Below are 8,724 nucleotides of genomic sequence, written 5' to 3'. Positions count from 1 at the left end.
TGTTAGTCACATATCTGTGGAACTTGTTCAGTTTATGGTGTGGGGAGGGGTGGTGTTCTATAATTTCTCTTCCACTTTCATAATGTGGAGTAGGTTGTGTATATTAGTAGGAAAACAAAATCTAATTGAATCTCTTTAAAGATTTATTTTGAAGGCAGCAAAATGTGAAGACTGCGCAAGAGGTGTGTAGACCTTCCCCAGCGACTATATGCACTCAGTGTTCCTGCAGTTTGTCATTATGGCTTCTCTGTGGTGATATATGACGTGTGTGCGCACATCCCACAGGACACACACACACAACGTACAAAGGTAAGACAATGGCCTTGGCCGCAGTGGGCCTGTTGTTTAGACGTCTTGTCGTTGATCCAGCATCTCTGGCAGCAGCAGCGAGCAGCTCAGCCCACAGGATTTCCATGGTGTCAACTGACTGTCACAGCACAGGGACCAGCAGCACACCAATACCCTGGCATAACATTACATTAGGTAATGTCCTAGCTAGTGGCCTCGGGAGACATTTACAGATCCAAATAGGTCCGTTTAACACATTAGTCAGGAAGGGGCCAGAGAACCAGCAGATAAGCCAACTCACTTTTATTTCGTTTCACTCATACAGATATGATGCATTTGTTTTGAAAACCTATACTGTGTGGCCAAATTAATATCTTGTCACACAATTACATTTTTTACAAAACCTCAGTTAAATCAACTGGTCTTGTTACACAGTGAACAATAGGAACCCAGTGAAGGTGTTGTAGTTATTACGGTCATCATAGAGGACCCTGTTAGCCCAGAGCTGGATGTACACACCGTCTCCCACCTCCAATTGCACTACCGCTGTGTTGCTAGCGCTTTCGTGGACATTCACACTGTCATCAGTGTTCCACGTAGTAACCAGCATCTCACCGTTCTTCATCAGAGACACGACAGAGTTGGGACGGCCAGAGTTGTTGCCGTACATGGAGTAGCGGAAGCAGTACACCCCTCTGACCATGGCTGTGAAGATGCCTATGAAGGAAGATGAATAACACTACCTGATTGACCGCGCACACACACACACACACACACACACACACACACACACACACACACACACACACACACACACACACACACACACACACACACACACACACACACACACACACACACACACACACACACACACACACACACACACACACACACACACACACACACACACACAGTACCTGTAGCAGGATTGTAGCTACTGCCGGTGTTGGAGAAGACTCTTTTGTACTGTAAAGGGGTATTGGTTGTGAAGGGTCCAATATGCCCACCCCCAGAGTCTCTGAGAGCTGCAGAGAAGGCCACCTTTGGCTGGGCTGGGGAATGAATGAATGACCGAACAATCAAGTAGATGTCAAGAAGGACATAGATAGATACATGCCACTTTGAGGAAGAGTGGAACCTTGCTCTTACCAGTTGATAATCTCTTCTTCAAGGCTTTCAGTTCTTCCTCTTGAGCTGTAATAACAGAAAAGATTTCGTAATAAAACCTCAACATTACAGTGTAGTAAAGGCTCAACAAATTATTATTATTGTCATTATTAGTGTAGTGTCAACAACGCAGCTACTGCCAGCTAGCCTACTTTAGCAGTACTGTATCATTTTAATCATTTTAGTCAATAAGATTCTTGCTACGTAAGCCTAACTTTCTGAACATTCGAGACGTGTAGTCCGCTTTGTCATTCCAATTTCCTTGCATTAGCGTAGCCTTTTTCTGTAGCCTGTCAACTATGTGTCTGTCTATCCCTGTTCTCTCCTCTCTGCACAGACCATACAAACGCTTGACCACCCTAACCTGGTGGTCCCAGCGCGTTTACTCCACGTTTCCAGGTCTCCGGTAGCCTCTGGAACTGCCAATCTGCGCCAACAAGGCAGAGTTCATCTCAGCCTATGCCTCCCTCCAGTCCCTTGACTTCTTGGCACTGACGGAAACATGGATCACCACAGATAACACTGCTACTCCTACTGCTCTCTCCTCGTCCGCCCACGTGTTCTCGCACACCCCGAGAGCTTCTGGTCAGCGGGGTGGTGGCACCGGGATCCTCATCTCTCCCAAGTGGTCTTTCTCTTTTCTCCCCTTACCCATCTGTCTATTGCCTCCTTGAATTCCATGCTGTCACAGTTACCAGCCCTTTCAAGCTTAACATCCTTATCATTTATCGCCCTCCAGGTTCCCTTGGAGAGTTCATCAATGAGCTTGATGCCTTGATAAGCTCCTTTCCTGAGGACGGCTCACCTCTCACAGTTCTGGGCGACTTCAACCTCCCCACGTCTACCTTTGACTCATTCCTCTCTGCCTCCTTCTTTCCACTCCTCTCCTCTTTGACCTCACCCTCTCACCTTCCCCCCCTACTCACAAGGCAGGCAATACGCTTGACCTCATCTTTACTAGATGCTGTTCTTCCACTAACCTCATTGCAACTCCTCCAAGTCTCCGACCACTACCTTGTATCCTTTTCCCTCTCGCTCTCATCCAACACTTCCCACACTGCCCCTACTGATGGTATCAAAACCTTCGCCTCTCCCCCGCTACTCTCTCCTCTTCCATCCTATCTTCTCTTCCCTCTGCTCAAACTTTCTCCAACCTATCTCCTGATTCTGCCTCCTCAACCCTCCTCTCCTCCCTTACTGCATCCTTTGACTCCCTATGTCCCCTATCCTCCAGGCCGGCTCGGTCCTCCCCTCCCGCCTCCGTGGCTCGACGACTCATTGCGAGCTCACAGAACAGGGCCCGGGCAGCCGAGCGGAAATGGAGGAAAACTCGCCTCCTGCGGACCTGGCATCCTTTCACTCCCTCCTCTCTACATTTTCCTCCTCTGTCTCTGCTGCAAAGCCACTTTCTACCATTCTAAGTTCCAAGCATCTGCCTCTAACCCTAGGAAGCTCTTTGCCACCTTCTCCTCCCTCCTGAATCCTCCCCCCCTCCCTCCTCCCTCTCTGCAGATGACTTCGTCAACCATTTTGAAAAGAAGGTCGATGACATCCGATCCTCGTTTGCTAAGTCAAACGACACCGCTGGTTCTGCTCACACTGCCCTACCCTATGCTCTGACCTCTTTCTCCCTCTCTCTCCAGATGAAATCTCGCTTTGTGACGGCCGGCCGCCCAACAACCTGCCCGCTTGATCCTATCCCCTCCTCTCTTCTCCAGACCATTTCCGGAGACCTTCCCCTTACCTCACCTCGCTCATCAACTCATCCCTGACCGCTGGCTCGCCCTCCCGTCTTCAAGAGAGCGAGAGTTGCACCCCTTCTGAAAAAAACCTACACTGATCCCTCCGATGTCAACAACTACAGACCAGTATCCCTTCTCTCTTTTCTCTCCAAAACTCTTGAGCGTGCCGTCCTGGCCAGCTCTACCGCTATCTCTCTCAGAATGACCTTCTTGATCCAAACCAGTCAGGTTTCAAGACTAGTCATTCAACTGAGACTGCTCTTCTCTGTATCACGGAGGCGCACTGCTAAAGCTAACTCTCTCTCCTCTGCTCTCATCCTTCTAGACCTATCGGCTGCCTTCGACACTGTGAACCATCAGATCCTCCTCTCCACCCTCTCCGAGTTGGGCATCTCCGGCGCGGCCCACGCTGCACCTGACAGGTCGCTCCTACCAGGTGGCGTGGCGAGAATCTGTCTCCTCACCACGCGCTCTCACCACTGGTGTCCCCAGGGCTCTGTTCTAGGCCCTCTCTTATTCTCGCTATACACCAAGTCACTTGGCTCTGTCATAACCTCACATGGTCTCTCCTATCATTGCTATGCAGACGACACACAATTAATCTTCTCCTTTCCCCTTCTGATGACCAGGTGGCCATCTCTGCATGTCTGGCAGACATATCAGTGTGGATGACGGATCACCACCTCAAGCTGAACCTCAGCAAGACGGAGCTCCTCTTCCTCCCGGGAAGGACTGCCCGTTCCATGATCTCGCCATCACGGTCCCCATTGTGTCCTCCTCCCAGAGCGCTAAGAACCTTGGCGTGATCCTGGACAACACACTGACGCTCTCAACTAACATCAAGGCGGTGTCCCGTTCCTGTAGGTTCATGCTCTACAACATCCGCAGAGTAGACACAGGAAGCGGCGCAGGTCCTAATCCAGGCACTTGTCATCTCCCGTCTTGATTACTGCAACTCGCTGTTGGCTGGGCTCCCTGCCTGTGCCATTAAACCCCCTCATCCAGAACCCCTGGGTGTTCAACCTTCCCAAGTTCTCTCACGCAGCACTGGCTTCCACATCCGCTACAAGACCATGGTGCTCGCCACGGAGCTGTGAGGGGAACGGCACCTCAGTACCTCCAGGCTCTGATCAGGCCCTACACCCAAACAAGGGCACTGCGTTCATCCACCTCTGGCCTGCTCGCCTCCCTACCACTGAGGAAGTACAGTTCCCGCTCAGCCCAGTCAAAACTGTTCGCTGCTCTGGCCCCCAATGGTGGAACAAACTCCCTCACGACGCCAGGACAGCGGAGTCAATCACCACCTTCCGGAGACACCTGAAACCCCACCTCTTCAAGGAATACCTAGGATAGGGTAAGTAAGGGTAGGTAATCCTTCTCCCCCCCCAACAAGATTTAGATGCAAGTGGCTGTTCCACTGGTTGTCATAAGGTGTATGCACCACTTGTAAGTCGCTCCGTCTGCTAAATGACTTAAATGTAAATGTAAATGTAATTATTTTTATTTTTTTCTGCCCTGTAGCTTGGTCTCCACCGCTCCCAGTTTCTGTCCCATGGACCCAAAACCATGGACCAGCCTGCGTCTGGTCCCCTGGACAGGCAGCAGCACAGAGACAGCAGTAGCAAGGCTAGGTCCCCAGGTACCCCTCACTGTCCCGATTACCCCCCAGTCCCCTGGACAGGCAGCAGCACAGAGACAGCAGTAGCAAGGCTAGGTCCCCAGGTACCCCTCACTGTCCCATTTACCCCCCAGTCCCCTGGACAGGCAGCAGCACAGAGACAGCAGTAGCAAGGCTAGGTCCCCAGGTACCCCTCACTGTCCCGATTACCCCCCAGTCCCCTGGACAGGCAGCAGCACAGAGACAGCAGTAGCAAGGCTAGGTCCCCAGGTACCCCTCACTGTCCCGATTACCCCCCAGTCCCCTGGACAGGCAGCAGCACAGAGACAGCAGTAGCAAGGCTAGGTCCCCAGGTACCCCTCACTGTCCCGATTACCCCCCAGTCCCCTGGACAGGCAGCAGCACAGAGACAGCAGTAGCAAGGCTAGGTCCCCAGGTACCCCTCACTGTCCCATTTACCCCCCAGTCCCCTGGACAGGCAGCAGCACAGAGACAGCAGTAGCAAGGCTAGGTCCCCAGGTACCCCTCACTGTCCCGATTACCACCCAGTCCCCTGGACAGGCAGCAGCACAGAGACAGCAGTAGCAAGACTAGAGCTTCCTTCATTCTTATTATATATTCTGCAAAAGACTAGAATGTTCTGAGTAGTCTTAAAGAACAGACTGTTCTGCGTAGCTCGAGTGCTCCTCTTTATACTGTCCCCACACCCAGGGTTATAAAGGGGGCTGGCGACAGAGAGGACTATGTCACTCAAAGTTCTGTTGATAACTCTGTTGATGACATTGTATGTGTGTGCGGGGTTAAGAAACTCTAGTCGACTTTACTGTAATTAAGTGTGATTCCTGAACATATGAGGCAGGAACAAAAACTCCCACATTTCCAAGCACACTTCTTATTGCCCAACTTGTCAGGTTTGTGTCTGTGGAGCGTTGTGAAATTCCAGAAACTTTTACAACCCTTTTCGTGGAAATTCACATTTATTGTAGAACATTAGAAATATATATGTTTTACATTGTTTATATGTGCGATCATGGTATCCACAAGATACTAGTAACGTTATTGGACCAAATGACACAACATTTTTGCTGTGCATGTTTGATTTGTCTGGAAAAAAAGGTATATTCATCTGAAATGTCAACAAAACAAGTGTTATAACTGTAGTTGTGTTTGTGTGTGCGATGTGTGATGTCCAGAGTGTACATCACGTGTGTACAGAGGTATACACAAGTTATGTGCATGTGCTGTGTGTGTGTTTACTTCACTACTTTGATGGTGTGTATTTGTGCGGCAGAGGGGTGTGTCCTGTTAGTGTGTGGGGGGGGGGCTCTGAATTGGAGGTGCTGATTAGCTAAACCTACCCACCACCACTTGACTGACAGCCAGTTGATTCAGAGAGAGCAAAGTCGATTCTCAGATTCACTCCAGTTTATGCGTTCCTCATTTGCTCTCTGCAAGTAATGTAACACTACAGCCAAAACATAATAATACAGTAATGTAAGACTTGTCTTGAGTACATATGACCTCCTTATGTCATAGTATGATTTCATGGTAATCCTAAATTATCATCAACTATTTTTTCACCCTTTGGGGAATAACAGGGTGTCATGTAATTTGTGAGGCAGCCAGTGGCCGTACCCGAATACCCGTACGCTGCTGCTCTAAATGGCTTTTTGTGTATACGAGAATAGAACGAGTTATAATAGGCTATGTGAAATTTCGAAAATCAATTATTCTTCAAATGCCAGGATGTCATTCCGGCTTTTCAATCAAGTAGAATTCGCTGCACTCTTTCGAGGAAGAGGATCGTCTTTTCACACTCACGGGTTTGACAAAAATACAATTGCGGGTAACAAGCGGGATTGTGCATGAGATGACACCTTCTCAGTATGAATGAGAAGTATGATGATATTTGTTGCTTAATGCATACGTTTTTAGTAAACAGTACGTTCTAAATAGTATGTCGTACGATTAGTACACGGTGTGTCATCTTAGTAAGTAGTGGCAAGACAGATTTCGGACACAACCACTGACTCTTACCGGTCTGACAGTGGATGTGGCGCCACCTAGTGGGCAAGAGTCAGTAAAGCCAGTGTGTGAGGAGAAGGTCGGGTGAGTGCCCGTGGTGAGTGTCTGTGGTGAGTGTCTGTGTGGGACGGAGTCAGAGGAGAGCGCAAGGTTGAGCTCAGAGAAAGGAGGCCACAGATATAACCAACCTTTTAATGGACAACTGACGACGACGACAAAAAAAAGGAAAATCAAACTGTAGTCTGTAATGATAGAGAATAAGAGAGTGCTGAGTGGATGATTAATGAGGAGTTAATTAGAAGTAACGAGGAGCTGTCCAGCTAGATGAACCACAACCACATGGGCTGTCCCCTCATGCTGCAGGGCTCCGCTGTCTGGGAGACGAGTGTGTACAGGAGGGTGTGTGTGTGTGTGTGTGTGTGAGAGAGAGAGAGAGAAAGAATTTTAGTGTGAGAGAATCTGTGCATGTGACAGTGTGAGAGTGTATGCGTGTGGGCATGTGCATGACAGTGCAAGTCTGCGTGGGTGAGTATGAGTGTGTGAGTGTAAGAGTGTGTGTGTCTCTCCATTCTGTTCAGGCACAGTGGAGTGTTAGGCCAGTGAGTGGGTTTTGGTGGAGAGTACAGAGGGGTGGTCACTGACAGGGAGCACTGTGACCTTTCCCAACCAGGCCCAACCCACTCAGCACTTTGCCTTTCCCACTGAATTACACTCCCGATCCGCATGAGTGAGAACAGAACCCCTAACACACACACGCACCACTTAACCAGACCGCCTGTCTACATGCAAGCACACAGAGAGAGAGGGGGCCAATATGGTTTCACCTTCCAACCATGAAAGAGAGTTGCTTAGCGACCATCAGAACAGTGGAAGGTGGAATGGAGCATAATGACTAAATGATAAGAGCTTGTGTTGTGCGCAAAAAAATGACTACTTCCTACTTTTCTCGAAGAACCCCAACTCTTAACTAATCTGTTTTGTCATTGGATAAGTGAAGCCATGTCTACACTGTATTATACACTACATGACTTTGGCACCATCATCGGATACCGTGTCAGTTTGTCAAATTTCTGCCCTGGTCAAATGTAAGCACTGTTATTGTGAAGTGGAAACGCCGAGGAGCCACAACGGCTCAGCCGAGAAATGGTAGGTCACATAAGGTCGCAGAACGGGACCGCCGAGTTCCCGAACTTCCTCTGGAAGAAACATCAGCACCAGAACTGTTCGTTGGGAGCTTCATAAAGTGGGTTTCTGTGGCCGAGCAGCCGCACACAAGCCTAAGATCACTATGCGCAATGCCAATTGGACTCTGCCATCTGGCAGTCCGACGGACGAATCTGGGTTTTGCTGATGCCAGGAGAACGTTTTCTCCCAGAACTCGTAGTGCCAACTATAACGTTTGGTGGAGGAGGAATAATGGTCTGGGGCTGTTTTTTAATGGTTCGGGCCCCTTAGTTCCAGTGAAGGAAAATCTTAACACTTGTCACGTATACTCCCTCTCCGACCTCTAGGTTATCAGGCTGCTGATTATCCCACACACCTGTCACCATCGTCAAGGGCACCATCGCCTCATGACACCCACCTGGAATCCATCACCTCCTTAATTAACTTCCCTATATCTGTCACTCCCCTTGGTTCTTTCCTCAGGTGTTATTGACTCTGTTTCATGTCGATATGTTTGTTGGTGGTTTGTGAGTATTGTTTTGTTTATTTATTAAAACACTCATTGACCCTGTACTTGCTTCCCGACTCTCAGTGCACTCCTTACAACACTACAGCATACAATGAATGACATTCTAGACGATTCTGTGCTTCCATCTTTGTGGCAACAGTTTGGGGAAGGGCCTTTGCTGTTTCAGCATGACAATGCCGCCATGCACA

The 8,724-nt window shown here is 49.2% G+C and overlaps 1 protein-coding gene across 1 annotated transcript; it reads right to left on the bottom strand.

The window, feature by feature from the left end:
- Positions 1-576: 576 nt before the first annotated feature.
- On the bottom strand, positions 577-5,418 carry LOC118385697 (complement C1q-like protein 2). The gene is made up of 4 exons (XM_052521785.1): positions 4,700-5,418; positions 1,441-1,570; positions 1,209-1,343; positions 577-1,005 (listed from the first exon to the last, which is right to left on the bottom strand). The coding sequence occupies exons 1-4, from the start codon at positions 4,766-4,768 to the stop codon at positions 716-718; spliced, it is 624 nt and encodes a 207-aa protein (XP_052377745.1). The 5' UTR covers positions 4,769-5,418; the 3' UTR covers positions 577-715.
- Positions 5,419-8,724: the final 3,306 nt, after the last annotated feature.

The sequence above is a fragment of the Oncorhynchus keta genome, chromosome 6, assembly GCF_023373465.1.
Source record: "Oncorhynchus keta strain PuntledgeMale-10-30-2019 chromosome 6, Oket_V2, whole genome shotgun sequence".
In the NCBI taxonomy this organism is placed as follows: Eukaryota; Metazoa; Chordata; class Actinopteri; order Salmoniformes; family Salmonidae; genus Oncorhynchus; species Oncorhynchus keta.
This window is presented reverse-complemented; position numbering and strand designations above follow the sequence as displayed.

Coding starts and splice junctions, on each gene's coding strand:
- LOC118385697 (XM_052521785.1), bottom strand. CDS start 4,768: ATGGTTTTGGGTCCATGGGACAGAAACTGGGAGCGGTGGAGACCAAGC. Junction 1,571..4,699: donor ACAGGGCAGAAAAAAATAAA/AATAATTACATT, acceptor TGACACTACACT/AATAATGACAATAATAATAA. Junction 1,006..1,208: donor TAGCTACAATCCTGCTACAG/GTACTGTGTGTG, acceptor CTTCCTTCATAG/GCATCTTCACAGCCATGGTC.